General features: G+C 49.0%; 13 protein-coding genes across 13 annotated transcripts; 10 read left to right on the top strand and 3 right to left on the bottom strand.

The window, feature by feature from the left end:
* Positions 1-112: 112 nt before the first annotated feature.
* Positions 113-475, bottom strand: BC939DRAFT_451416 (uncharacterized protein). The gene is made up of 2 exons (XM_051555665.1): positions 344-475; positions 113-251 (listed from the first exon to the last, which is right to left on the bottom strand). Exons 1-2 carry the CDS (start codon positions 392-394, stop codon positions 132-134), a joined length of 171 nt encoding a protein of 56 aa, XP_051412274.1. The 5' UTR covers positions 395-475; the 3' UTR covers positions 113-131.
* Positions 476-2,295: 1,820 nt separating this feature from the next.
* On the top strand, positions 2,296-3,322 carry BC939DRAFT_160574 (uncharacterized protein). The gene has a single exon (XM_051550284.1). It carries the CDS (start codon positions 2,507-2,509, stop codon positions 3,266-3,268), a length of 762 nt encoding a protein of 253 aa, XP_051412275.1. The 5' UTR covers positions 2,296-2,506; the 3' UTR covers positions 3,269-3,322.
* Positions 3,323-3,838: 516 nt separating this feature from the next.
* Positions 3,839-5,698, top strand: BC939DRAFT_503151 (WD40-repeat-containing domain protein; the record flags this gene model as incomplete). The annotated part of the gene is made up of 7 exons (XM_051560372.1): positions 3,839-3,911; positions 4,027-4,107; positions 4,203-4,392; positions 4,511-4,605; positions 4,689-5,265; positions 5,366-5,490; positions 5,589-5,698. 7 exons carry the CDS (start codon positions 3,839-3,841, stop codon positions 5,696-5,698), a joined length of 1,251 nt encoding a protein of 416 aa, XP_051412276.1.
* A 339-nt stretch (positions 5,699-6,037) lies between these two features.
* On the top strand, positions 6,038-7,750 carry BC939DRAFT_451423 (uncharacterized protein). Its single transcript, XM_051555666.1, has one exon. It carries the CDS (start codon positions 6,059-6,061, stop codon positions 7,694-7,696), a length of 1,638 nt encoding a protein of 545 aa, XP_051412277.1. The 5' UTR covers positions 6,038-6,058; the 3' UTR covers positions 7,697-7,750.
* Positions 7,751-7,942: 192 nt separating this feature from the next.
* BC939DRAFT_451424 (pyridoxal phosphate-dependent transferase) lies at positions 7,943-10,059 on the top strand. The gene is made up of 4 exons (XM_051555667.1): positions 7,943-8,406; positions 8,506-8,700; positions 9,018-9,201; positions 9,315-10,059. The coding sequence occupies exons 1-4, from the start codon at positions 8,230-8,232 to the stop codon at positions 9,878-9,880; spliced, it is 1,122 nt and encodes a 373-aa protein (XP_051412278.1). The 5' UTR covers positions 7,943-8,229; the 3' UTR covers positions 9,881-10,059.
* A 35-nt stretch (positions 10,060-10,094) lies between these two features.
* On the top strand, positions 10,095-11,058 carry BC939DRAFT_160673 (HRDC-like protein). The gene is made up of 3 exons (XM_051550285.1): positions 10,095-10,418; positions 10,565-10,717; positions 10,855-11,058. The coding sequence occupies exons 1-3, from the start codon at positions 10,275-10,277 to the stop codon at positions 10,993-10,995; spliced, it is 438 nt and encodes a 145-aa protein (XP_051412279.1). The 5' UTR covers positions 10,095-10,274; the 3' UTR covers positions 10,996-11,058.
* An 837-nt stretch (positions 11,059-11,895) lies between these two features.
* On the top strand, positions 11,896-13,272 carry BC939DRAFT_477127 (uncharacterized protein; the record flags this gene model as incomplete). Its single annotated transcript, XM_051558644.1, has 1 exon — positions 11,896-13,272. The coding sequence occupies one exon, from the start codon at positions 11,896-11,898 to the stop codon at positions 13,270-13,272; it is 1,377 nt and encodes a 458-aa protein (XP_051412280.1).
* A 165-nt stretch (positions 13,273-13,437) lies between these two features.
* BC939DRAFT_477128 (uncharacterized protein) lies at positions 13,438-13,794 on the top strand (the record flags this gene model as incomplete). Its single annotated transcript, XM_051558645.1, has 1 exon — positions 13,438-13,794. The coding sequence occupies one exon, from the start codon at positions 13,438-13,440 to the stop codon at positions 13,792-13,794; it is 357 nt and encodes a 118-aa protein (XP_051412281.1).
* A 2,155-nt stretch (positions 13,795-15,949) lies between these two features.
* BC939DRAFT_451429 (uncharacterized protein) lies at positions 15,950-17,616 on the top strand. Its single transcript, XM_051555668.1, has one exon. The coding sequence runs from the start codon at positions 16,013-16,015 to the stop codon at positions 17,456-17,458; it is 1,446 nt and encodes a 481-aa protein (XP_051412282.1). The 5' UTR covers positions 15,950-16,012; the 3' UTR covers positions 17,459-17,616.
* Positions 17,569-19,852, bottom strand: BC939DRAFT_492988 (mitochondrial carrier domain-containing protein). Its single transcript, XM_051559544.1, has 10 exons — positions 19,508-19,852; positions 19,388-19,410; positions 19,197-19,281; positions 19,066-19,111; positions 18,867-18,958; positions 18,621-18,742; positions 18,405-18,497; positions 18,161-18,269; positions 17,920-18,036; positions 17,569-17,791 (listed from the first exon to the last, which is right to left on the bottom strand). The coding sequence occupies exons 1-10, from the start codon at positions 19,683-19,685 to the stop codon at positions 17,694-17,696; spliced, it is 963 nt and encodes a 320-aa protein (XP_051412283.1). The 5' UTR covers positions 19,686-19,852; the 3' UTR covers positions 17,569-17,693.
* Positions 19,853-20,585: 733 nt separating this feature from the next.
* BC939DRAFT_410995 (uncharacterized protein) lies at positions 20,586-22,252 on the top strand. The gene is made up of 2 exons (XM_051552933.1): positions 20,586-21,280; positions 21,376-22,252. The coding sequence occupies exons 1-2, from the start codon at positions 20,785-20,787 to the stop codon at positions 22,110-22,112; spliced, it is 1,233 nt and encodes a 410-aa protein (XP_051412284.1). The 5' UTR covers positions 20,586-20,784; the 3' UTR covers positions 22,113-22,252.
* Positions 22,253-23,210: 958 nt separating this feature from the next.
* On the top strand, positions 23,211-24,016 carry BC939DRAFT_423818 (uncharacterized protein; the record flags this gene model as incomplete). Its single annotated transcript, XM_051553131.1, has 2 exons — positions 23,211-23,799; positions 23,906-24,016. Coding segments are annotated over exons 1-2 (678 nt in total), but the record flags the coding sequence as incomplete, so codon positions are not given.
* A 355-nt stretch (positions 24,017-24,371) lies between these two features.
* Positions 24,372-25,902, bottom strand: BC939DRAFT_451435 (uncharacterized protein). The gene is made up of 4 exons (XM_051555669.1): positions 25,391-25,902; positions 24,882-25,245; positions 24,736-24,788; positions 24,372-24,608 (listed from the first exon to the last, which is right to left on the bottom strand). Exons 1-4 carry the CDS (start codon positions 25,616-25,618, stop codon positions 24,504-24,506), a joined length of 750 nt encoding a protein of 249 aa, XP_051412286.1. The 5' UTR covers positions 25,619-25,902; the 3' UTR covers positions 24,372-24,503.
* Positions 25,903-26,674: the final 772 nt, after the last annotated feature.

The following is a 26,674-nucleotide window of genomic DNA, read 5'->3' on the forward strand; positions in this document are numbered from 1 at the left end:
CCACAGAAATTTCGACCGCAACCCAGCCTTGCTCTTGATAATGACCCATAAGTGAAGAGCATGTGGTGTGTGCGCACAAGAGCGCTCATGGTATTTTTTTTTTTCGGCTTGTGCTCCTATTTTTTTTTATTTTATTTTTTTCGATCGTGGGCGCGCGAACAACGTGATCCTAGGCAAACAAAAAAAAGGGACGCCTGTGCGCCCTGGTATGACGATCTGTCCCCTTTACGAATGCACACATGGACTATCTTCTATCGTCAACACCAAAACGTGCAGAATGGAGATAGGTCAGTCAAAATATTCGGACATCATTAGGCCACGCATTCCACTTGACTTGCCTTACTAACTGGTCCTTCGACCACCATCTCTGACAACAGGACCATCTAGCTTGCATACTGGATTGTGCGGAAGCAACAGGTGGTGCTGTAATCTTACTTGGACCAGCTTTTTAATATATTGCAGGGTGATTTCTCGCCTAGTGTATGCAAGTACAATAAAAAAAGTTGATTCTAGCACGCCTAGACCGTCAAACAGAGGGGAACATAGACTACCATACTATCTTCATACTCAAGAGATGTATGTTAAAGGACGAATCGATACTTTCTTTTCAAGGGGGCTTTTACTGTGGTTACTAAGAATAAAAAAAAACGTTAATTGCAAAAAATAAACGCGCATGTACCGAGGGTGATATCAAAGATAATAGATACCTGTAGTAGCCTTTGTCAGGAACGTGTTTCATGGCCACGTTGCTAATGATGGTATTTAATTAGCAATTTGAGAGCCGTTTCGACTAAATTTAGGTGAAGCGGAGTCCATGCCATGCCATGCCATGCCATGCGAGAGAAGGTCCTTTAGTCCAGAAATAGCGTTCGCTAGAACATAAGCTAGGGAAGCGTCTGCAGAATTACGACGACATGCAGCAGTGCGAGAGCGTCTACCGCCGAACTCCATCGCATTTCCTTTTTAAAATCGTGATTGCTGTAAACTACATGTATGTTAAAGATTATTAGAAGCGGATCAAGGTGCAACTAGGCTACCAACATCGCTCCTCTAAAACCATAGATGTCTGGATAGGATATTATAATCTGGTCTATATTACCGGTGAATTATACGACATACCCCGCCAGTCTATACCCGAGTAGACCTTCAGACGAAATGCAATTTGAAAATTGAGTTTGGTGCCTGAAACACTATCGACATCGCCACCAAATTTGGCATTGCATTTTTTGTCTGTGTGGTCCCACCAAGCTAAACTAACAGCTATGATAATCAATGCTGGCACCTGCGTGGGGGAATAATGTAGCGAACGATGTTGGCAACATGCATGTTGCTGGGTTTCTTTTTCTGCACCTACTCTCGGCCCTTTTGCTGCCACGTTTTCAAGAAGGTTTAGACTCCTCCGCTGGCAGTGTGCTCCCAAAAGTGTGCGTCGACATGCATAAACTTCCTTCCCAGTCGAGTGTACTGTACAATTGTACAAGTAAAAAAAAAAAAAAAAAGGCGCCAGATGGCGGCGCACGAATGGCCAAACTGGCAGTATGGTTTTTTTTTTTTGCTCTCATGGACACGACTGATGAGTCGATTAGACACACGTATTGTAATCGGACAGTTGAACCCCCGCCCTATTTTTTTTCTCCTTGCTGGCGTCTATTGCGAACTTCAAAACCATAAAGTTGGTTACCAAAGCAACCCATTGCTACAGTAAAGCAGTGGTAGTGTACCTTGATATGTGGATTTGGCTGCCCAGTTCAGCCATGTTCTATTATAGAATGAAACGAATTTCATCCCCCAGTCTCCATGTAATAAGAGATCGTTACTGAAACGAAAACAGAGCTCAAGGTAGACTGCAGTGTCGACTTCTGGAGAGTAGATGTTTGTTCCAGGTTGGTTCCAATTGGAAGTTGAAGCAAAACTTCCCCGCGGAAGTTATTTTCCTGAAATTCTCTTCCTTTCACTGCAGACAAACAAGAAAACAAGACAAACGCAAATAAGAGCAGGGGGCGATGACACTTGCTCTGCATGGAGGTGCATGGTAGACTAGTCTGCTGCAGCCTTTCGCCATACTGCATCCATCCGAAGAGCATGGAGCCATCAGGATAGTCTTAGCTCAGCCCCTTCTACTATATGCTACGGACGCCATGGCCATGGAGAAAAATTTAGAGGAGCCAGGTCGGATGATGATGATGGTAACGTGTGTTCGCTGTGGGGGTTTAGTCGATGGGCGGCATATAGATGTGCCGCATAGAGGCCAGACTAGTTTCTCTCCTCTCTCGCTTTTTCTTTCTCCTTGTTTTGAGTGGTCTGCTGACTCGCCGCCCTCCTCAACCCCAACGGATCGAATTGGACACATTGCACAAAGAGGACGAAGGAACAAATTGCTCTCAAAAACCAATTGGGTTTTGGTTTTGCTGTTTCTGTTGAGCAGGATTCCTTATTTTTCTCTTGTATGTCGACTGAGTGACAAGTCTGTGTAGAATGCGCCGACTGAATAGTGGGAGCTATTCCAATGTCGCCAGCCCTCTTTTGGGTCTTTAGCTTTAGGTGGCCCGACGGATGCCCCTCCTGGGATGGACGCGGAGAAACTATCAAGCAAACATCCAGACACAGACAGACAGACAGACAAACAAACAAACGAACAAACAAACAAACAAACAAAACGATGCCATGGATGGGTAATCAAAAAATGCTCCACAAATGCTGCTGCGACTATAAAATGGGCAGCTCCTTTTTCGACTCGAGAGAAATATTTCCTCATCACTCCTCTCTCTCGCGCGGATTCTCTCTGTCTCTGTCTCTGCCTCTGCCTCTGTCTTTCTCTCTCTCTCTTTCTCTCTCTCTCTCCCTCTCTCTCTCTCCCTCTCTCCCTCTCTCCCTCTCTTTGTCTCAAACACCCCCCTCTCCTTTGACACACCCAAGTCACCCCTCGCACGTCCTCAACAGCCCCATATCCCTCCTTCTCTCATATCCTCATCACCATGACCACCAACACAACCACAACCCCCGCTGGAAAGAGCCGTCGTCTCTCCCTCGTCCGCCTCTTCAACAGCAAGGCAAAGGCCACCGGCACTGCCGAGTCCATCGAGTCCTCAGACGGAAGCACCCCCTCAGTCCCCTCCGTCCCTGCCCACTATCGCCATTCAATGGCCCCATCCATGGATGCTATTCAGAGCCAGATCATGCGCGAGCGCCGCAAGTCCATTGCTGCCGTCACCGACGCTTCGAGCCGATCCGTCAGCCTCGATATGAAGCACCCGGTCGAGATGACTGACAAGATGCGCCAGTTCGACGAGCTCCTCCAGAAGCGCCGCGGTAGCACAATCCGCATCTCGCTCACACCCAGCCTGCTGCAGGAATCCTAAAGCAAAGACGCCTGTGTCATCCAATTGCTCTCCTTGTACTTTGCTCTTTTCTGTTCTTTTCTTCTCCCTCAGTATCAGTACCCTTGTAACAATAGACAAACCTATACTTGTACCATAGTAACAGCATAATTTTATGAGTAATATAACCTGTATTAAAAGTATCCTCGCATCCTGAAGAACCTGCTTGTTTGTGTGCATGGTGTGGATGGTAATGACGACTTGGGCGTGTAGAATATTGAGTTACTTCTGCAGTATGATTGCCACCAACTGCACTTTCTTTTTTTTTTTTTAGTTGAACACAAGATGGACAGCAGTCATGACACATTGCAACTCGCGAGAGTAGTCTATCTGCTCAGCTGTCTCGTCCCTCTCATTTCCACACACTCACCCCCACTCGTTCATCTCTTTCGCATTCGCTCAGCCCCTCGCCTCGCCATCGACATCTCCTCACCACAGCGGTTGCTCCCGTGCTTGGCTCAATGAACCTTTCAAAACCTTCGCCATACTCTGCCGCCGATGCTCCTGGGCTCCTCTACGCCTCCTTCAACCAAGGTAAACCCCAGGACAGCGTTTGCACTGCCCTTATTTGTTTCGTTAGGTTCAAGCCTGCGCCCTGCTGAAAGTCTTCAATACTGACGGACCATACTATATCTGGCGTGTCGGGTAGACTATGGCTGCTTCTCGTGTGGGCTCGACTCTGGCTTTCGAATATACAACTGTGACCCTCTCAAGGAAAAGATGCGGAAAGGTATTTCGCCTTGTCTATACCATGAGCCATTCCATGACAACACCTTACTCATGTCAAGCCCTACAATAACCCCCGTCGACCCATCAACCCTATAGAGTTCGAGGATGGAGGCATCTGCATAGTCGAGATGCTATTCCGCTGCAATTATCTCGCCCTGGTCGGCGGCGGCAAGAATCCGAAATACCCACCCAACAAAGTTATTATCTGGGACGACGACCGGAACAAGTGCGTGATCGAGCTAGAGTTCAGGAGCGAGGTCAAGGCCGTCAAATTGCGGAGGGACAAGTAAGTCACTTATCAGAGGATGAGAGGGCTTGTGCTGTACTTGACCACGAATGTCTCTTCATCGCGCCCTCGTGTTGAACCCTCTGGCCCTCCATCATCAATCTGGGTCTGTCTCTAGATTCGTCGTGGTGCTTGTCAACAAAGTCATTGTGTATACTTTCAGCTTGATGCCGACCAAGCTACACGTCTTTGAAACGGTCGATAACGATAGAGGTAAGTACTGAATAATCTGGAAATAATTCTGGAATGGTTCTCCCGACTTGATCCTGACCATGAACACTCAACTCCCGCGACAGGTCTGGTGGCATTATCATCTTCAGACAAGCATGCCATCTTGATCTTTCCTGGACGTCAAAGTGGACACATTCAAATCGTCGACCTGAACAGCGTCGTGCCCACTACCGCAGTGACCTCATCCACAGCCCCAACGTCTCACGCCAATCCGTTCTCGGCTCCCAATCAACCAAAATACCCTATGGCGAGTACCAAGCCCACCACCAATATCTCTATTATTCCAGCTCATACGAGCCCGCTCTTCTGTTTGGTCACTAACGCGGACGGAACGAAATGTGCATCTGCCTCTGACAAGGGCACATTGATCAGGGTTTTTGACACAGGGTCCAGCAAACTTTTGCACGAGTTCAGACGTGGCGCCGACAGGGCTGAGATTTACAGTATTGCATTCAACAGCGATTCAACAAGAATCTGCGCTGGATCGGACAAGGGCACAGTTCATATCTTTAATTTGGATGGTGCTACTGGATCAAGGGTGTACCAGGCAGGAACAGGGACCCCGTCTAGTGGACCGCAGTACGGCGAAGTTATCCAGCCCCACCATGCTTCACAGATGTCAAGCGGAAATAGACAATCAAGGTAAGGAGCATGGATGACAAGAGCCATGGACACGCCTATACCAGGCACAAGTCTTCTTGACTACTCATGCCGACTTTTCTGAATATGGACTTTTTAATAGTCTGGCATTCATGAAAGATCTCCTGCCAAAATACTTTTCATCGGCCTGGTCATTTGCACAGTTCAAAGTGGCAGCCGATTGTCGATGCATTTGCGCTTTTGGAGGCGAAAAGAACACCGTGATTGGTAAGTAACCTGCTCCTGTTTGGTTGTTTTCGCCAGCGGTTTTCTTGGAACAAATCACAGAAAATCTAATTCGATTTGTCCCACTTTCGATTCTATAGTGGTGTGTGCGGACGGCAGCTTTTATCGGTTCATGTTTGATCCTCAAAAGGGAGGCGAATGTGTGCGGGAGAGCTATAACAAGTTTCTGGAGGAGAGCGACGATGATTAGAGTCGCTTTCCTCAAACGAACAAGTGCATGCAGTGCTCGTACCACATCACATAGATCAAGAGATGTGCATTGGGATAATAAAGAAGCAGTGCAGTGGTGCGCATAGGTCCTGATTTGAGAGTCGCGTGCTTGTTTCACTCGTCTAAGCTTCGTACTCTAGTTCTCACCCTTAACCTGGGGCACCGTCAGGCGCCACGAATAGCTGAGACCAGAAAAAAAATAACAAAATAACACAAAGAACTCTCCGTAATTGGCCAGAGACCTTGGGGACCCAGAAGGATCCAGCCTAGGCGTATAACCCTTCCGAAGCGCTCTTCTACCCTCGACAACTCCCTCTTTTCTAAACATTCCGCTCACCTTATGGCGACTATTGCGCCACCATTCCCATCATTATCGTCGTCGTTGTTGGTGAGCGTGACACCTACCATGAATACCACAGCCTCAACATCAGCGATCTATACAAGCTCCTCTGCGCAGCCCCCAACGACCACCAGCGAATCGACGTATATTGAGCCAACAACAACAACAACCCCAGTGATCAGCACCTTTAGTGAGGTCATACCAACTACAAGCAGCTACGATCCAACCACCACAAATGCCGTGATCACACCGACCTATACTCCAACCACGAGTTTCACGTCGACATATGTCACCTCGACAGTACGTCCCACCGTTGTGCCAACAGAGGTGCCGTCTCATAATTCCTCTTCTGGGCCCATTTCCACTGGAGGAATAGTCGGAATTGTGATCGGTGGAGTCTTTTTGCTAGTTGCGCTGGCCCTGGTGGCATCAGCGCTCATCCGCCGATCTCGCCGTCGCCGTCATGAAGCTTACGATAATAACAATAGCCATAGGTCCAATCAAGCAAGCATGCAACAGACATATCGACCAGATAGAAGGGGTGGAGACGCCAGGGTTGGGCTTGGTGTCGTTAATGCGGGCAGTAATAATCAGCGCAACGGCGGCGGTATGAGCACAAGGGCATCGCAGGACCTCATGAACGCTTCCTCGATTGATGCCAGCAGATACTCGGAAAGGGCCAATGATCTGGGCGCAGATGCTTCCTTGGGGACAGGAATCTACGGATACGAGGCGGATGGACGTCCGTGGCACCAACAGCAAGCATACTATCCAACTGAGCCAGCTCCAGACGGTCGATACGATTCAACTAATGTCGCGCCTCGAGATCATGGAGTAGCCTACATGCAATATCAGCAACAACAGCAAGCACATTTTCCGGCAGAATATGGGCAGCAACCTATAGCGCCTCCTACGGGAACATACTATGACCCAGGCGATTATCCTGCTAGCAACTATAATAATTACTATACCGATCTAGCGTATGCGAACCAGCCCTACGTCGGTCAGTACTATGCTGACCAGCACTATGCTGGCCAGCGCTATGCAGACCAAGGGTACACGCAGCAGGGCCTCACGGGTCCATACTACACAGATCAAGCCCCTCCCGGCCAGCAGTTCTCTGAGGAAGACCAAGTACGCTATCTCCAAGGATTGGAGTATGGCTACGATCTCAGTACTAGACGTACTCCCGGTCCTTCATTGACTGCTTCTCCAAGTTTTGCAGGTCCTGCTGCAGGAGAAGGCGTCGCCCAAAATTCGCCACCCCTTCAGAGGGCCTATGCTACAAACGCAAGGACAAACGAATCCCTGCCCAATACCAATGCCAATGCCACCACCATCACCACAGCCTATGTTGATCCCGAGAGCGGGACCAGATCTATCCAGAACAAGCCGCGGTTGAAGTCACCATTGCCGTCATCAGCTCGCGATGACTCGACGGTGATGGCTACTCCCGCAGCCACGGTTATTGGTGCCCAGAGTAATATCTCTGGAGATAGAATGTTGGCGACCTCTGCTTCGGACCCGCAGCCCCAATCTCGTTCGCCACTGCTTAGCCCCTTGCGGAAGAGAGGACCACAGGTGCCGTATTCGGAGGACGAGCCATCTACACAGATTAAAGTCGAAAGGGATGAGTAGGCACCATGGTTGATTGCACTCTTGACATAAAGAATTCTGTAATGCAACAATGCCATTCATCATAAATATCCTCTTGGAGCAATGCGCTTTACATTCGCCAAAGACCATGCCCCTGAAGGAAAGACCTATTAATGTAACCCACGGCGTATCATTGTCGTTTCTTTTTTTCCACCTCCAAGGATCCTGCGCTGACAGTTTTTCATATCAATTTTGGATGTTTCCCCCGCTTATCTCCGAACCCTGTCTGTTCTTTTCTTTGCAAGATTGAGATGGTCCATAGAGTGGTAGAGTGGACGAGGTTGCTTTCTCAAGAGAGCACGATCTAGGCAAAATAATACGACGACTAGACCTTCTATTTTTGTGTAAATCTCAATTACAAAACCTTATATTTTGGTGGCCCTACTCTTTTTTCTTTTCCCCAAAAAAAAAACTGTGTGTGCCTTCTTCTCTTCTCATTCTCATCCAAGTTCTCATCCTCGCCCTCATCCGTCTCGCTGTCTTTCCTCATCCTGCAGTCTTCGTTGCCTTGTATCATGACCACCTCAGCCGCCGCCGCCAACAACAACAACACTACCGTCTGGGACACTAAGACCCAGCAGTTCCACGGAGGACAGGATTGGAAGTTCCTCGATAACTTTGTCGAGGACTTTTCCGTCACGACTAATTGCCTCGGAACTCCTGTCAAGGCCATTCAAGCTGCCCGCGATGCTGTATGTTTATTATATTTCCCATATGCTGCGGCTTCTGTATCAATGGCATGTTCCTGAACCAATTTCTCACCGTTCAATTGGTTGACTGACACCGAATAGGTTGCGACCTGTCACCACTACCCACCGGCCAATCAAGAGCCAGCCAAATCGTCTTTGGCCGAATGGATCTGGCCAGAGCATTGGGAGGCCAACAGGGACCGTCTGTTGCTTGGCAACGGTGCTTCAGAGCTGATTGACCTTGTGATCCGATCTGCTCCTCAGGGATCGTGGAAGGCTGGACCTTGGGATGTTCAGGTATGTACCATTGCACTTGAGATTGGTGGTCCCATGTGGAAACGAGCGGAGGATGCATATCGAGTGCAGCAAAAGTTGATCTGTGCCCCACAAAAAACAAGGATTATGGTTGTCTTCATGTGCAAAATGTTTGATCTCATCTGCAGTACGACATGTCGTTCGATCCTCCGTTCGTACAGTCCGGACCATCGGGCGATATTTTTAATGAGCGATTCTGTGTCTTCTCAACAAACAATGAGTACATGTGGAGTGAAATACGACCTCGGGTTTTGCTCTGACAGTTCTTAACGTGAAAATATTGTCTTGTGTCCTAATAGTACAAGGAGTACCAGAGATCGGCCGAGACAAACGGTCGTGATATTCTCTCGCCCCAGGGCCAGGACAGAGCCAATGTCGTGTGCATCGTCAACCCCTGCAACCCTACTGGAGACTACAAGTCGATCGACGAATTGAAGTCCTGGATCCTGAACAACGTCCAGGACAATGGTGTCGTTGTCATCGGTAAGTTGACCACGGCTACTGCCCCGATACTAAAACGTATATCATCATCGTGGCCCCCCTCCCCAGAAGTCCTGCTAACGCGTAAATTATTCTCTGCTTTTGATGGAGAATAGACGAGTCGATGCAGATCTGGGTTGGACCCGACTTCCGTCAGGACTCAATGACAGCTCAGACCGAATTCTTGGAAAAGACCTTCAAGGAGCGCAACATTTCCATCTATGTCATTCACTCATGGACAAAGATCTGGTCCTGCACGGGTCTTCGTCTCGGTTCAATCGTGTGCCCAACGGTTGCTCATTGTGTTGAATTGAAGCGTATCCAGGTCCCCTGGAGCGTCAACAGCCCTGCATTGGCGTTTTTGGATGAGGTCGTCCGCGATACCGAGTACTTGGAGGAGACCTGGAGGGTGACTCCCATCTACCGCGCTCAGCTGATTGAGCGTCTCGATTCGTTGGCGAACGGTCGTTCCTGGGAGTACTTTGGCAAACCTTATCTCAGCTGGGTGTGGGCCGATCTCAAGGATGTGGAGACTGCTGAGAAAGCTGTGGTCCTGGCCAAGCAGGCCGGTGTTCCAGTCCGCAGCGGCAAGCCTGGTTACGAGCGCCCAACCTTTGTCCGCATTGCTGTCCGTGAGCCCAAGCAGACCGATGTCCTCTTTGCTGCTTGGAAGGACCTGTAAAAGGTCAAGAACAACAACAATATGGATGTCCTTTATTTCTATATTTTTTTATGTTCATCGTATTCTTCTGTAGATAGATCCTTTCCTCAATATACACTACCTTCCTTTTACTATGCGCTACTTCGGAGTCATAGACCGAGCTTTCTTGTGAACCAATACATGACAAAAAAAAAAAAAAAGTGACTGCTCAGGTAAACAGAAAGATGCAAAGGAGCCCCAGTTGGTGGCAAAGGTCTTTTCAGCAAAAGGCGGCACCGAATCAACTGTAGCAAGGCATCTTCAGAGAAGAATCAGCAGTACTGGACAAGTGTCGACAGGACCAGAATCTCATCAGCTTGAGCCCAGACACAATACTTCATACCACTCAGAACGACAGGAATACACCAACTACACCATGGAGATCATCAAGGCCGACTCTGCCATGCTCAGTAACTATGAGGTTCTTGCCCTCTTGAACGACCAAAAAGCACAGCGTCAGGCAAACGAGGTCGCAGGCACCCGTGAAGTTGCTGAGAATCTGCGCACAGTCGAGTTTGAGGTAAAAGGGCGAGGCTGGATCACTATTTCTTCAATCGTCCATTTGGTGATATATATATATCGCTGGCATGTAGACGAGCAAGGCTTGCTGCTATCACAATTAACAACCAGACCAACCGACATTTCATCCCCAATTGAATCAAATAGGTTCAGAAATACCTGGGAGCATCACCGTGCGCAACACAGTCGCCAGAGCAGATCGCAGCTCTGAAGAAGGCGTTTGCAGGATACGAGCTTATGAAAGTGGAACTATTACAGATCTTGAATCTCAGGCCAAAGTCGGCCGTTGAGCTGATCCTGGTAAGATTTAGCAGGAAACTCTTTCGCCCATGACGAGTGGAGTGAAACTTTGCTGTGCGCTTGCTGCCGAGATTCTGTCATTAACTCTTTTTTTTTTTTTCTTTTTTTTGGCACGGGCACTTCTGGGTCATCTATAGGTGATCGAGGAGTTTGAGGAGCGATTTCAACTAGAGGATTGCGAAACGATGCTCGAAATTATCGCCAAAGCCTTACCGAGAGATGATGATGAGGAAATGGGCGAGGCAGAAGACGAAGGAGAGCACGGAGATGTAGCATGATACAAGAGTAATTCCGTTTTTACTTTGATGAGCTGTCAATGCATTAAAGACCATGTACCATATCATTTTATGCCATGTCTTTTACCCTGACTTCTGCTTGTCTTTGTCATGTGTAAGATAGGTTCATTCCATCATTACTGTTATAATGGCTCGGATGTTCAAGAACAGCGACGCGGAACTTTAGACATCAGTCTATCCGCGCATTCCTCTTTATTCCAACCCTTTTGTAGTCAGCCTTCTTGAGCCCCTATATCCATGCTACTAGTAATGTAATTTGGGATCGAATCTACTCATGCTGGAGAAGATAGACGGGATAAAAGAGATATAATGCGGTTTATTCGTCCCTTCTTGCTTCTTGCATGTCCCTCTAGTTCTTCGTCTGTCTGTCTGTCTATCGCGTAGGGCATTCACAGGTTAAGCATCCTGAGCTGAACAACTGATCTTTATGTCCTTCTGCAGGATAAACCAGACCAGAGGAGTTCCTGGCTCAGATGCATTTATCTCTCCTTCGCTTGTCCTCTACATTCTTACACGGATGTATTGCTACTCTCTCTCAGTCTCTCACTCTTTTCTTTCATGCTAGTGTTCTGTATTCCCTGCAACTCCTTTCAAGCATCGGCACGCTTTTGCACCTCCCAGCCAGGACTTTCCGTGGATATTTCACACCGGCATTTCATCTCTCTATCCTTCTTGCCTCCCTTTTCTGTCTCGCTGTATTCATATTAAGGCCCATCTTTCTATATCTCTATCATTTATCCTATACTTCATATACCTCTCTTGTCTCACTAGTATACCATATTATTTTGTGCTATTGTGCTCTAAACCTAGCAATATCCTTTCGTCGTTGTTCAGCCTACTTGTCCTTTAAACAAATCTCATATAGTGTCGACGTTATCAGCAATGGATACCCACTGCCCTTGGGCCAGTTCTAAGGACCCCTACTCCCTCAAGCGTAGACACACAAGGAGCAACACGGACTGCTCGCATCCTTCCCTACATTCCGTATCCTCGTTCCCTTCTTCCTCCATAATCTTCCTCTCTGAGACGCCAAATAATCACAATAATCACTTTCCTGGTCAAGAAAGCCGTCGTATCGATGCCTCACCAAGCATCACACAACCATCTCGCGTCAAAGGCAGTAAGCGCGGCGGACGTGGGCAAGACGGTGATGACCTTGACGAGCCGCACCGCACCGCAATCACTCCAAGCTGGTTCGGTTCCCTCAAGGGTTATGCCTTCTCGGCAAGTTCTAATTCAAGGGGTGCATTTGCTCCATTGGCCCAATCAACATCCTCTAAAAGCTGCTCCCCAAAGTCCCACCATTCTCCGTGCCGCGGACGCTCCTCTTCGATCTACCATGCCGGCACCCTCGACGGTAGCGATAGCGACAGCGACTACAGCAGTGAGAACAAATATGACGAGCCTATCACGGACAGGAACGGTCTCAAGGAGAATCGCGTGCGCGGACCAAGGATAAACTGGGCCACACTTGACCCCTCCTTGGGAGGGCTCTTTAACCAGTCCTACAAGGCCCTGCCTGGACCCGATTCAGAACTGTCTTCGCCTTCGTGCTCTTCATCGGCTTCCTCGCTGCATTCACTCACACTTTCAAATGTCGAGGATCTGGCCGTCTCCCAGGCACCCTATCGAGACGATATCAATGAAGACGGCGCAAATGCCGATGCATGGAGCGATCCTTCAGGACCCGAAGGTACGGAGATGGGGGACCCTATCCCAAGCAGCGCTGCCAATGCTTACGCTATGCCGCCGCCAGCGTCCACAGCAACATCTTCGGCGTTTTCCTTTATCAAATCCTACGTTTCGTCCCTCCCCAACTTTCACGGACGGAGCTCAGGGGCCACTGGAGCACAACAAGTTGGAGCCGGATCCAATCTACCGGCAGGAACAGGGTCCTGGTCCCTTCGAAAGTTGTCAGCAAACATTTTGAACAATAATCAGTACGTTTCTATTAGCAGCTCAAAAGAGAGGGATCAGGCGCGATTAGATAGCCCCGACAGCCACTACGAATTTGATGAACCGCACTGGGATGATGACGAGGACAGCATGAAGAGCGCCGCCAGTGACAATAGCATTGCAGCTGCGGTGGCCATCCCTCCGAATTCATCGTCTGTGTCGTATTTCACATCGATCCTCAGCAGTGCCTCCAGCGCTGTCACCATCAAGGAGTCCCAGTACATCTTGACCCAGGTTCGGGACAATCTCGAACACCTCCCTGTCAGCAGCAGAAGCCTCAAGAAGATTGGCCGAATGGCCTGATCAGCGCTACGTGGAATATTCGCCAGATCTGTAGTCTCGCATGAAGGCTAATAAAAGGTTGTTTTTTTTAGCTCACGTCGCTCTAAAAAAGGCTATGTGCACGTTCGTGCATCGCCACCAATAAACCGGGGTTTCATCCTCAAAGTCAGTCGACAGTAAAAAACTATGGCACCGCATTCAGTACTCGAGCTCCCAGAGATTGCGCTGCATATCTATCAATTCCTCGATGTCGAGGACTGTTTTTCTTCCGTCCAAGTGTCTCGACTCTGGAACAAGATCCTTCAGCCCCTTCTTCCCTCGGGTAAACTTCACTGGGCCGACGCCCTCCCAGAGGAGGAACGCGATGACATTCTTCAGGACCTCTATCATGACAACATCCGCACGCTCGAGTGTAGCTTGAAAGTTTTTAAAGGCAGGGCTATCTGGTACAAACTTGAGCGTGACGAGCAGGCGAGAGTTTGGGCGCCTATGAAGGCTGCGCTGATTGCAGGAAAGGACTCTGATAGCGGTAAAGAGTTCTAGGTGTAGATATGGACCATCCGCGAGGGTTATCTCGAGGAGGGCTACTTCGAAGTCTTGGTGCAGATCAAGGACCTCTGTCACTTTCGCCTAGACCCCACACCCAGAAGGAAACGCTCGGCTGATGCCTTCAAACCCTTCAAGATCCTGGACCTACCCTCGCTTCAGTCGCTATGGATGCTAACCGCCAGGAACGCCGTCTGGGGCAACATGGGATTCCCGTTCACTAACAGAGTCCGATGCCAACTCCGCAAGGTCGTTCTCGACGGCACCTAGCTTTCAGAATCGAGCTTCAGTCGATTGATGGGAAGTTACCCTGTTGACTACTTTTAAGTCCTTGTCCAAGGTCAATCTATCTCTCAAGGCCTTTATGTCCCCCCTCTTTCCTGGCCGCGGCAACGGCGAAGTTTGTGATGGCATCCAGATACATCGCCTTTTCGACGACCTGACCCTGAACTTAACTGAGCTGGGGCTTCACCATCTCTCCTGTTCACCCGAAACCTTCTCGCGGATGCAGACCTAATTCAAGAACCTGAAACGTCTCGAGATTCATGGCCAATCGAGCGAGCGTACTGGTGCTCTGCTCCACAATTACCTGTCGAGTACACCGCAGCTCTTGTATCTGATCTCTGAGGATGTTTCCATTCCACTGCGGCTCCTGAAGGATACGTCGTCGGATTGGATTTGCAGGGACTTGATGACCCTCGGTGTGTCGTTTTGGGTTCCGTTGTCTGAGGAGGAACAGGAGAATGAGACGTAGAGTAGATCTAGGCTCGTGTTTGAATACTTGGTACGACATGCTCCCAACATCCAGCGTTTGACGGTCCAAAACCTCAAGTTGTCGGCGGAGCATGGCCATGGTATCGAACTCCTTCAAGGATTGACCAGGCTAGAGCATCTCACTTTAATTTCTGAATACCAGCGGCAGGATATAGCCAAAGAGATGCTCAAGTCATTATCGCAGCAAGACGATGGCTCGAGACTGGCAGCGGAAGTCTCTCAGCTGCGTGTTAAGCCTTGAGATGCTACCATGGGCAGGGTTCTTTCAAATAGGAGTATCTTTTCCGCAATAAACAGGTGTTCAGTCCTGGCATAATAAGAGAACATGCTCCACAATCAACGCGTTGCATTCATGATAATCACGCGCATGATTGCTACTGCGACTGGATACTTGATATAATAAACGCGCGAAGTAGCTGCCCAGTCTAAAGCGTTTCCGCCCAACTCTATACGATAGACGACTTGAAGCGATTTTTGGATCGCGGCTAACCCTGGATGTTCCAGGCACCAGCTATCGTAGGTAAGCCCGGTGTCCTCACGCCAAAACAGCACTCTGCTAATAAAATGCATCGTTTTGATTCGACTAGCTTCCCAGTTGTGTTGATTCCTTTCATCCCAATCTTTGTAGCTCGTTGAGCAAGTCAAGGTAAAAATAAAAAAATAAAAAAATGGCGACGCAGAAAGTGCTCCGGATGTTTCAGGCCTCCGGACACCATAGTAGATCAGCGCCCCGGCGCCAAAGAACAGCAGTGCTATTCAAATGTCATATGTAGTTTGGTTGGATGTGATTGATTCAGATCTGCAGCTCATTGACAAAATTTGGTGGCAACACAATTCCCTTGTCTCAGGTACAGTGATTTGCGCGCTATGGGAATACATCCACTGGAAGTGGGGATGAATAAGATGAGGCCACTCGCGCCAGATGATAAGCGTCACTTTCACAAGAAACCAAGGGCGTATTTTGTGGACATCACCTAAGCAAGCGCGCGGGCATTCAAATCACCTCTTACACAGCCATTACAGGTCATTGCATATTTGTGTCGTCTGATAAAAATGCGTTCAAAGCAGAGGTTCGACAGTGATGGCGCTGGAGGTTGCCCCTGCTAGACCAAGAGACATGAGTACCCTGGTAAACGACACATCTGGTGTACTACCTGCGGGGTGTGCCTACCCTCGGAAATAAAGAGGAGGGTGTCCGCGGCGGCGAGTGGGCGCAATTATTCGAGTCCACAGGTACAGGCACAGGCAGGTACAAAAGTGCATGATTCGATTAGGACTCAGCCAACGACCTAATCCATTCGGCCTCAAGTCGGTTGTTCTCCTAGAAAGTCTATAAATAGGGATTACTGTCAGTGTTGTTGTTGTTGTTGTTGTTGTTGTTGCTGTTGCTGTTGTCGCTGTCATTGTCCCTGTTGACATCATTCCTCCGTCGTGCGATTCCATGGGTTTGCAATCCTCATCCTCCCATCCTCGCTTTCCTCTCTTTTCCTTTCCTTCCCTCTTTATTTTTCTCTTTTATTTTGTTCTTCCTTTGCTATCACACCTCGTCTTCTCACACCTTATACTTCACCAGGGCAGGACTTTACTTTACTCAGGAACTATCATGCTCTTTGGACATCGTCACACCCTCAGGGGTGTCGTCAGGGGCCTCACCCTGCTCACTGTCGTGGGCCCGCTTCTCTTTGCACCCGCGCCTGTCCGTGCCGAGCCTGACCCCATCATCGAAACCTGCGCCATCAGCGGATGCAGCACCGTCTCAACCCTTCTGGCGCCCTGCGGGGGCGGTGCCACCAATGCTTCGCTCCAGCAGAACTATCTCTACACAGTGACTCCTGTGCTCGGTTCATGCGAATGCAACGTGCAGTTCTACAACGCTTTCTCGCTCTGTCTTTCCTGCATCGCCTCGCAGGGCAAGTCCAGCCCTCGGATCGACAACCAGCAAGCTTGGGTCGCTAACTGCAAGACCTACGGCTTCAATTACACGGACGCGCCCATCAACTACACGGCGCCGGTCACAGGAGGCAATGATCCAAGCGGTGGAGGACTCAGCAAGGGCGGCATCGCTGGTATTGTGATTGCAATTCTCGCGATCGCGGGTCTAGTGGGCGCCTTCTTCTTCCTTAAGTCCCGACAGAGACGAACCAAGGGCAGCATCTTCCAACGTCCCTATACCTCTGCCAACTCCGGTAGCTATTCACCCACAGCTACGCAGCCAGCATTCAACGCCTACAGCAATTACAATAACGCTGGCTATCCAGACTCAAACGATCCGTACACAGACCAGGACCAATCCTACTATCAAAACCAGCAGCAGCACTATGGCTCAGGCCAGAACGACGATGCCATGATGATGAACAACTTGCAGCACAGCAGCTACATCCCTCCACCCGTGCCCATGTCTGCGGCAGCAGTTGCGGCGGTTGGCGAGGTCGCTTCGCCAAGACCCACGGATTCGTTCCCACAGAGCCTCCGGAACAAGAACAATGATTGGCAAGGGCGTCAAAACGAGTATGCCACGGACCTTGTCTCGTCAGATCAACTGCTTCATAACGACAAGGCCGTGTATGACGAGGGCGAAGACCTGGAGCCGCCACGATCCAGGGACCGCTTTGTCAACGACAGGGACGACTTTACTTCTCGCCGCTCCTTGACACCGCCACGCGCCAACATGCAGTCCTATCGTGATGAGTTTGCCCGCCCTAATTTCGACCCCGAGCCGCGTCGTAACAGTGGCTCTGAACGAGGCTCTGTCTCTGGTCTGAACCTGGCCCGAGGAGGATACGACAGCAATGACGAGGACGGACGTGACGGCATCCATGAGAGCCCCGAGAGTGCTCGCCGTCGTCGAGCTGCGGAACTCTTTTCTGCTGAGGGTACAAGACATTAGGTCATTCATCCTTGATGATCCTTTTAATTTTTCTTCCCTATCCACATTGTACCATTTCTCCATCACCCCCATATATCTGTCTATGACAATCATTTGTACGCTGCATAATCCGTTGCCTATTATATATTTTGTATGAATAAAAGCGCTACTACCATCTATATACATTGTATGTGTCTCTGGATCTGCCTCGAGCTGAAAGGGGTATAAGTCAGCATGTAAGCCGCCTGGGGTGCTTTTATTCATCGACCTTCCTGAGCCAGCGCATGGTCAGCTCAAAGGAGGTGAGTGCACAAGCGTTCGTTGGGAATGCACGAAGGAAACATGGAAGGAAGCCTAGGAAGCAGTGCGGCAAAAAAGAGAAAAGAATACATATGAATAAACGACCGTGGATAAAGCAAAAGCGCAATACCAGCAAAGAGACAGACAGTGGGGGGAGGGGAGGGGAGGGGGGCATAGCGTACCTCGGTAGAAGCCTTTGAGACCGTCTGTCCTGTATACATGCTTGAAGCAGCTGATCAGGGTCGGAAAGGGTGGATTTTTAACATCCGGCTGCGTCATAATCTTGTTCTTGACCACATCTATTCGGTTTGTCAAAGATGGGCACAAAAAAGAATGCGTTGTGTCGACACTATTTAGCTGAAGATACTTCAGCAACATCACGCACTGTTATACCATAATCCAGTTCAACTTGAGAAACATTACCACATGGGAAGGAACAGATCCAGAAAGTGTTCGCGCCGAGTCCTCCTGCCCAAAAGTTAATCGCGGCCTCTGACATGTTTGTCCTCTTACGCATTTGATCGGCGTATATCTGCGGTGGACACAATGCATGGTAAAAGCGTGAGTTGGGATTGAACGCCATGACGGGAACGTTATCATTATATCATGAAACGATTATAAAAAAAACCTCGCCATCATCGCTTTTGGTCTATTCCGCCGTCGTTACCTCGTAGCTGCCCCACCACACGAAAAACCAGCTCCGGAACCAGAGCGTTCCCACCAATCCTTTCCAAAGTCCAGTGATCCCATTGTTCCGGATCTAAAAGCCACAAGTAGTGCGATTGGTCAAAATTGAAGAATGTCAGATTTGTCGTGCAAACCACAATATCTACAACATTTGGCGCGGAACAAAAAAAAAAAAAAAAAAAGCGCTGCCCTCTACCAGTTGTCGTGCGCAATCAATTGGTCCGTCATAGAGCTTTGTGGAGCTACCGTATTGGACCTGGAGTCGCGCCTTGATATGCTCAATTGGGGCCGCAATGAAGGATACGGTGATACCGGCGCCTACAAAGAAAACCATTGAATTTTGACGGGTGATATAACGCGTTAGCAGGCTCCAATTGAATATTCTACTGGATATAGAGAATAAAAGACCGGTTTATTGCCGTAAGAGAGTTGACGATCATACCAATGCCGGCAATACCGCTCCAAAATGGGGTCAACTTGACATTGTGGTCCCCGCCCTGTAGCAGCAATCGGTAGTTGGACAGTGATCCCAGCCTATGGTGGTTCATGAGCAATTTTTAATTGTTAACCGGATGCATCACCAAGTCGTACAACAACCATATTTGTTGTTATTTGTCCTTTCGCCTCAGATGAGTCCATACATGAGACTGTCCATGAATGCCCAGCCGACCAGAGGTGGCGTGGCGCCTAGCAGGACAGATGTAAAAGGTGGCTGTTAGATCGGTATCATTGACATCTCCACAGCAACTAGGGTTGACTCATCTGTCTTTACCTTTGTAAAGAGCACGAGGCCCCTCTTTCTTGAGGGTTTCCATGAGACAATGCAAAGAACCTTTGAACTGCTCGGGCCCTGAGGTCTAGAAGAGATGCGCGTGTGTCAATGGACCGTCGAATTAAATTCAGATGCCGGAACGAGATCATAGCGTATTATAATCAAGATAGAGAAGTAGTCTAGGGCGTTACCTGCATGCGCACTTTGATAGTGTCTACGGAAGATATACAAACAGTAATAGGAGAAGCAGTTGCTCAGTGACAGATCGGTTAAAGTGAACAAGATGTAAAGATACAGGCAATTGACAATACCAAAGGGGTGTCCGACCACCAGCTTGGTCACACCCGAGAACACTCCGGCGATGAAGCCATGGAACTTTTTCTGGTTGCTCTTGTCCTCTACCAGGGGCAGAACTTTTGCGGGTGTGATCACTGGGATGGGTCTGGAACTGACGACGCCGAGAGGTGTAGGGGAGGACTGTGCAGACATTTTTTGAAGATGAGGAATGAGAGGAATGAGAGGAATGAGGAGAGCGAATCGGTGAGAGCGAATGCCGAGGTCAAGAATGGAGAGGAGAAAAGCGGTAGAGTGGGGAGGTGTGGTAGGGAAGACGGGTGTGGTAGAGTGGAGCTAACTGGAGTGAAGTGGAGTGGTAGAGAGGATGAGTGAGAGAAGTGAGAGGGCGAGAGAGGCCGCTGTGTACAAAGCGGCAGGGGTAATCCTTTTCGCGTCAACTTGATTATCAAACCAATGGGCGTCCAAAGATTCACAGCCCACTCACATCAGTCATTATTTCCTCGTGAATAAGCTCGGATAGGGAGATGACTCGGAACTCGTAGATCTTTCAAGGATCCACTCGGGAGTGGGCAGGGCACAGGCTAAATTAGTCTGCCAGTGCAGGTGTGTATTGATGTTGAATCCGCATGGACCTGCAGCCCATATACCATTTGCCATGTACATTTGCATACATGCATACGTGCAACACAGGACAAAACAATAGAACCAACGCGTCCGCGAGAAACGCGTCAATGTTGGTCCAGTATCGAGAAACTAGAGATCTTTAGCGTGTTGTCAAATGGGCTGCAGGACTACGATCCTCATTCACCCCACTATCCACAGCGACATTTATAATGCATATGTATGCTGCATACCCTCCATCATCATTCTGCGCACTTGACTAGCTTCGAGAATCCACCCATGGGGGTTTACTGTCGTTTTCAGGCTGTAATGAAATTTCAAAACCTGCGGGCGTACCTCTCTCACCACCCTCACTCTCGGTTCAAATCAGCATTCAGAGGGTGGTCTATAACTCGTATTTTCCATCCGCTACCGAAAGAAATGATAAATAGACGCGTAGTATCCTTCGTTTTCTTCGTTTACATGCTACCCCAACCCCTCATCTTCTCTGCCCACTCTTTTTCATTCCTTCCTCCTCCTGCATCCTCTACACCCCTGTACATTTTCATGCTCTTGTAAATCCGTCAGTCTTTTTTCGCCATTTTTATTCCTAGTTTACCTTGCATACAATTTTACAATTTTATCATATCACACGTTTTTCTCAGCCTTACCACAGAATCACAAGTACAAAATGCGTCCAATCCCTCTTGTCAGCCTGGCTATGGTCATGACGGTCGCCTCCATCCTCTTCCCGTCAGCCGACGCAGCGATGAGCAAGAAGCAGCAAAAACAATACCCTCCCAAGGATCGATTACCCGATGTCAACTCTCCTATGGTCAAAAAGTGGGTCTCTGAGATCGATTGGTCAAAGGTGCCCAAGATTCCCATTGCCAAAGCCGAGATTCCCAACTGCCCAGAATGCCCCAAGAAGAAAGATATTCACAAGGACGCCTGTTGGTGGACCTGTGGTGGATGCGTGGCCAAGGACGATATCGAGGTCTGCCCTCGCGAGAAGGCCTGGGGTCTTACTTACGATGACGGCCCAAGCGTGGACACTCCTAGGCTTCTGAAGAAGCTGAAGGATGCCAACGTCACTAGCACCTTCTTTGTCGTCGGAAGCCGAATTCTGGAGTATCCAGAGACACTTCTCCAGGAGATCAAGGAAGGCCACCATATCGGTATTCACAGTAAGTTTGTGCGAATTGAACATAATATAATCTGAAGTTTTCCTGTCGGCTTCGTGGCCCTTACGAAACCTTTTGCATCCGCGTTTGTCAATTAGCCTGGTCCCATGCTGGTATGACCTCGTTAACAAACGAGCAAATCGTCGCGGAGATCAAGTGGGCCGAAAAGATCGTCTACGACGTAACAGGGCTCAAGACAAAATACTGGCGTCCGCCTTATGGCGATGTGGATAACCGCGTTCGTGAGATCGTGCGACAGATGGGCTATACCACCGTCATCTGGACCAAGGAATGGGACTCAAACGACTGGCAGATCCCAGACAAGACCATCACCAACAAGCAAATCTTCAGAAACTTTAATTGGGCATTGTCGACCCTGCCCAAACTGAAGGGTGGTGTCATCACTCTCGAACATGATCTATACAGCCAGACCGTCAACCTTGCGGGACCACTACTGGATATGGGAATGAAGAAGGGGTTGGAGCCCATGGACATTGCCCGGTGCGTCAATGACCCCCATCCATACCAGAACTCTCTGATCCAGAAGAAGCCTGTTGCTCAGTCCCCCAAGCCTGATATTCAGTCCCCCAAACCTGATACTCAGTCCCCCAAACCCACCGAACAGCCAAAGCCCGCAGAAGAAATCCCCGAGCCTATGGAAACAAAGCCAGAGGAGCAGGAGCAGGAGCAAATCGAACCCAAGGCAGCGGGATCCGCCTTCGGGAGCGACATCCTTCCTTCAGCCGGAACCACAAAGAAATCGAGCGCCAACAGCCTTGCCTGGGCTGCTTCCAGCCTGGCATTCGTTGCGGCGACTGTGCTCTTTACTTTGTAAATGATATCCATGTTTTTGTCTTCGCGAACGATCGTAACCGTTAGAGGTACTGTCGTTTTCAGGTTTTTGTTCTTGTAAATATACTATCATTGTCCTGTGCTTCAAGTAAAATAAAAACGGAGTTCATCCTGCCGAAAATGAAACAGCCTCAATCTACCATGACCTTTTCTTTCTTGTGGTGGATACGGTTTACTTCTTCCCCTCCTTACACTATCTGCGTATGCATGAAGGCCCTTTGGATCCAGCAAGGGATAATTTCACTCAGCGGTCGTGTGCTTAAGGAGATGCCATTGATTTACGCGTCTATCCTCTCCCTCGTCTCCTGCTATGAAAATTATAGGAGGCGACGACCGCCTTCTCCTATTATTACTACGCCTGCCCTAATCTACTGGTGCCTGTTACGGGGTCATTTTATGACGACGGTGTTGATGAACTTGACGACCACGGGCGATGGACCCAGTGTATCTGGTTAGTAATTGAGGAGCAACGGATTCACTTGAGCTGACATTGCCCATAGTTTCTTCTTCCTTCTCACCTCACCTCAATCGTCTCGAACAGCGCATTAAGTCCATTCCTGTGCGCTGCTCTACAGCACAAGACCTGCCCTTTGACCCTCTCTTATCGTCTCAACCGCCAGGTGGCCTTCGCTTCCATATTCAGCACCGCATGTCAACGCATAGTCAAAGGGGAGGCGCCGCTGACATTCACCTCAATGAGAGTGATCAGAACGAGCACAACACTACTCGAGAAGACGAAAGCACTCAAGAGTCAGACGTTTTGAGCCTCGAAATAACCACTGGAAGCATATCGCACAGCTACGAAGAGCCCATTCAACAACTATCGACCGCGTCCTCTCTCAACGAACAGCCCAAAGTGGATAGCAAGAGCTATGAAACCATCATCCACTTTGCCGATCATACCCCAACATTATCGCTCTTGCCTCTTTCGTCTCTCGGTTTTTCCTCTCGGCTAGCCATCCATAATGACCGCAGCACACGTGTTAGTCTTGGGTACTTGAATACCGGGAACAGTAAATCGTTGGATGGGCAGAGGAGAGATCGGAGGGATATAGAGACGTTGGATCAACGGTCATATCACCGATGGACCAAGGGCGGCACAATGACACCTACAAGTGGTTTAGAAGAACTAGAATACACGCCAAAAACAAACAGTATAAAGCCCGTAGGCATGTCGGGCTTGAGGATCCCTCAATCCACCAAAGCAGTAACAAAGGCAGGAGGTGGGGGCACTAAAATACGATTTGATGTAATGCCAACCATGTCCTCGGAGGGTAAAAGATATGCGGATCCAAGGCAAGGAAAGAAGGCACGTAAGGCAGCGCTCAAGACGGCCACGACTTTGTTCTCTAACGAACGCACGTTCCTTCACTGGATCAAATTTGGTATACTCTTGGGTGGGTTGGCCTTGACCTTACTGAACTTTTCGGCGGAAAATACCAATGAAGGGATCGACGCATCGCTTGCCAACCGTTCTGGCAAGGTTGGCAAGATCGTAGGCGTGGTCCTGATGGGCATTTGTCTGATGTGTCTCGTGTACGCGTCGTCGACTTTCCATTGGCGACACATGGGTGTAGTTCGAAGCACGAGCGACAATCGTTATTTTGACAGGATCGGACCCACACTGCTGACGGTCGCGTTGCTGTCAGCATATTCCGTCAATGTCCTTTGTATGTTAAGGCGCAATGATTTTGCTGCTGTTGTTATTCCGATACCTTGGACTCGAGAACTCTTTGATGTAGAGGCAACTAACGTACCTTTTGCCTGATGTCGTAGTGACCATACAATTGACCTCGGGCATGGATACCAATTATCATCCGGCGGTTTTTTACAATACGCAACAGGATGAGGCTCCTCCAATGGCACCTGCAGTCTCTCCTGTCCCAGGCTTTTCGCCGCCAGTCTTTGACACACCTCCTTTGCTTCCTGGATCTACTATTCTGGTCGATAATAACGGCCACGAAGATGATTACAAAGTCAAGACAGACGTCTACACTGACTACACAGTGCCTCCTCCACCATCGCGAAGCTCCGTGGATCAGGTCGATACACTATCACCTGTCGCCGTTGCAGAGTCAGCACTGTCAACTGAGAGCTTGGACCAAGAGCCTGAAATCTATGGCTGGTAACAAGGATTCCGTCATGAATGCTCAGTCTTGATATTGACGGGCCTAACCATGCAGCAACCTTTGCAGCAGTGATCATTGAGGTTCACTAAAAAAGACGACATTTCAGCCTTAGCCTGTAATCTACCCTATATGTATTTCTCCGCACTCATCCCATAAACCCTGTACTCTTGATGCACTACATGTCTTTAATCAGTCTATCGTTGGAAGGTCTATAAGGTTCAGTGCTGTTTGGCTTGCTTGCTTGCTTATGAAAAATCGATCACGCTCGCATTCCATTTCTCAACGAAACTTTGCACAGGGAGTGCGATCTTCCAATCCACATGTCCAGCTCCGAGGTAGAGTAGAGGTGGCTAGCATGGCGATAAGACATGGATTGAGGAAGATCCATGAGTATCCATGAGCAACAGGAGTGTTGGATGTACACATTAACGGCCAAAGCAGCCAAAGCAGCTGAACAAAAAAACCATTGTCCCTTACCGAGAGCTCCGTGATGACAGACGAAACTAGAATTGGAAGATCAGTTTTCATGCCTAGCACAATGCCAACTTCCAGTTAGGATACCATGAAAGGGACCAAGTTGAAATCAAGCGTTCCAAAAAAAAAAAAAGATCCTTCTCTCTTACCCACTGGACTGACAGCATTGTTAGTGAACCCTGTCAACTCGTGCGACTTTTCCGCAGGTGCAATCCGTAGATGCATGCCCTTGCGGCTCGCCCCTGTTCTTTCACGGACAGCCTTTTCAAGCTTAGTGATGTTAACGGAGCCCTCGTATTGGACGATGACACACCAGTACCGGTCTGCGTCCACGACCTTGGTCTCGTCCTGCTTCCATTTTGTGTTTTCAAAGACCAGGGTCTTGCAGAGATGGAAGGTCGAAGGGCAGCCCAGGACTCGAGCACGCTGTTCAAAGGGCCAGTCGTAGTAGTCGCTGGCTACGTGGAAAAACCTGCATTGGTTGGGAAGACGACTATGGGCGTCCTCGTAGACCTAAGATAATTTTGTTGGTATGTGTATGTGTCCTATGCTCGGTCAATGAAAGCTCTTGGATCGAAGGTCGATGGACAATGCTGCATCCATGTTGATGATGAGATCAGCTGAAGATGAGATTGATGAATTGAATTCGATCCCTTGCCTGGAGAGTACCCTCGGATGGGCTGTCGGGCATGACATCGGCTGTTGCGTGGGCGAGAAAGTCCTCGAGGGACTGGACAGGGACTGGACTGGCGTCTGCCATCAGCTGGGTTCCTGGGGGTGCTGGCACGGTTGGTTCGGGCATATGTGGTCCGTGATTAGATATGTGAAGTAGGAGATGTGAGAAGGGGGAGGGAACAAAAACGTATGCGGCGCCACGTGCTTGCATTCAAATTCAAGGGAGGAGAGAGAGGGGACCCGGTCTTTGTTTTGTTTGTTTGTGCTCCCTTCCTTCCAGGGGTCTCTCTTCCATATTTGTTTGACTGATCAATTGACCAATGATCCCTTTCGTTCGCACGGACCAGTCAGCTCTCTCACCCCCTAGCTTACCCCTCCTTTAGCTCGAGCAGACCAAAGACGCGTCTCGCGTGTATTGCAAAGTACACACCCCTGGTTTATTACTCACATCCAACCGCTTATTCGCCTCTGTCTTTTTACTCGCTCTTGTCAAGTCGCATTCATCACCGATGCATTGCATGCGCATGAACTAGCAATAAAGCTCTCATGCATGTCCTAGGCGCATCGTTGCAACAGCAACGGAGAAGGGAACTCATGGATTTTTTTTCAAAAAAAAAAAAAAAAAAAAAGATGAGGCTCGAGATGGCTTACCCGATTTAATGACATGGGTTCTCTGTGTTACCAATCATTTTTTCTTCCCTGGTTGCCAGTTGCCGGTTACTGATTAGGCTTGGCTCCGTACACAGATTGCACTGCACTCCTCATCCCCTCCGATGCACTCCCTGAGGTCTTTATGCCTCTATTTTTTTTTTCTTTCTATTCTCTGTTTCTCCCTCCTCCTCCTGCTCCCTTCTCTCCCTCTTTCTTTTTTCTCTCGCGCACTCATGCTCTCTAATTACTTTTCTCTCTTTCTCCCCAATAGTTGGCTTGGTGCTTGAAGCACTCGTGCAGCTTAGTCCAGTCCAGGTTCAAGCGCGAGTTCAGTTCACCCCCTTGATACCTTTCATGCTTCATTCGTACGACTGTTTTTCTGCCTTTTGTGTTTTCTTGCCACTCATTTGTACCACTTGCACTGGTTGATGCTTTTTTTAACATCATCTATGCCCTCGGTATATTAATAGAGGGTCTGCGAGGCACAAAGAGGGAAACTGGGGTGAGAAGACGCGATCAGGCCGCGCTTCAGCGAGGCAACATTCATGCTTGTTTGTTAATTGCTAATTGTATTACTAAACGATAAAACTCTCAGAAAATATGGCGGCCGAGCCCC

Source organism: Gamsiella multidivaricata, assembly GCF_025024155.1.
Source record: "Gamsiella multidivaricata strain RSA 2152 chromosome Unknown BC939scaffold_32, whole genome shotgun sequence".
Lineage (NCBI taxonomy): Eukaryota > Fungi > Mortierellomycota > Mortierellomycetes > Mortierellales > Mortierellaceae > Gamsiella > Gamsiella multidivaricata.

Coding starts and splice junctions, on each gene's coding strand:
- BC939DRAFT_410995 (XM_051552933.1), top strand. CDS start 20,785: ATGCGTCCAATCCCTCTTGTCAGCCTGGCTATGGTCATGACGGTCGCC. Junction 21,281..21,375: donor CCACCATATCGGTATTCACA/GTAAGTTTGTGC, acceptor TTTGTCAATTAG/CCTGGTCCCATGCTGGTATG.
- BC939DRAFT_492988 (XM_051559544.1), bottom strand. CDS start 19,685: ATGTCTGCACAGTCCTCCCCTACACCTCTCGGCGTCGTCAGTTCCAGA. Junction 19,112..19,196: donor GCCTCGTGCTCTTTACAAAG/GTAAAGACAGAT, acceptor CTGTCCTGCTAG/GCGCCACGCCACCTCTGGTC. Junction 17,792..17,919: donor TCTCAAAGGCTTCTACCGAG/GTACGCTATGCC, acceptor ACTGCTTCCTAG/GCTTCCTTCCATGTTTCCTT.
- BC939DRAFT_451435 (XM_051555669.1), bottom strand. CDS start 25,618: ATGCAAGCACGTGGCGCCGCATACGTTTTTGTTCCCTCCCCCTTCTCA. Junction 25,246..25,390: donor CATCCGAGGGTACTCTCCAG/GCAAGGGATCGA, acceptor AAATTATCTTAG/GTCTACGAGGACGCCCATAG. Junction 24,609..24,735: donor CTGTCATCACGGAGCTCTCG/GTAAGGGACAAT, acceptor TCGCCATGCTAG/CCACCTCTACTCTACCTCGG.
- BC939DRAFT_160673 (XM_051550285.1), top strand. CDS start 10,275: ATGGAGATCATCAAGGCCGACTCTGCCATGCTCAGTAACTATGAGGTT. Junction 10,419..10,564: donor TGCGCACAGTCGAGTTTGAG/GTAAAAGGGCGA, acceptor TGAATCAAATAG/GTTCAGAAATACCTGGGAGC. Junction 10,718..10,854: donor CGGCCGTTGAGCTGATCCTG/GTAAGATTTAGC, acceptor GGTCATCTATAG/GTGATCGAGGAGTTTGAGGA.
- BC939DRAFT_451416 (XM_051555665.1), bottom strand. CDS start 394: ATGCAAGCTAGATGGTCCTGTTGTCAGAGATGGTGGTCGAAGGACCAG. Junction 252..343: donor GGTGGTCGAAGGACCAGTTA/GTAAGGCAAGTC, acceptor TGTTGACGATAG/AAGATAGTCCATGTGTGCAT.
- BC939DRAFT_451424 (XM_051555667.1), top strand. CDS start 8,230: ATGACCACCTCAGCCGCCGCCGCCAACAACAACAACACTACCGTCTGG. Junction 8,407..8,505: donor TTCAAGCTGCCCGCGATGCT/GTATGTTTATTA, acceptor GACACCGAATAG/GTTGCGACCTGTCACCACTA. Junction 9,202..9,314: donor CAATGGTGTCGTTGTCATCG/GTAAGTTGACCA, acceptor GATGGAGAATAG/ACGAGTCGATGCAGATCTGG.
- BC939DRAFT_451429 (XM_051555668.1), top strand. CDS start 16,013: ATGGGTTTGCAATCCTCATCCTCCCATCCTCGCTTTCCTCTCTTTTCC.
- BC939DRAFT_160574 (XM_051550284.1), top strand. CDS start 2,507: ATGTCGCCAGCCCTCTTTTGGGTCTTTAGCTTTAGGTGGCCCGACGGA.
- BC939DRAFT_451423 (XM_051555666.1), top strand. CDS start 6,059: ATGGCGACTATTGCGCCACCATTCCCATCATTATCGTCGTCGTTGTTG.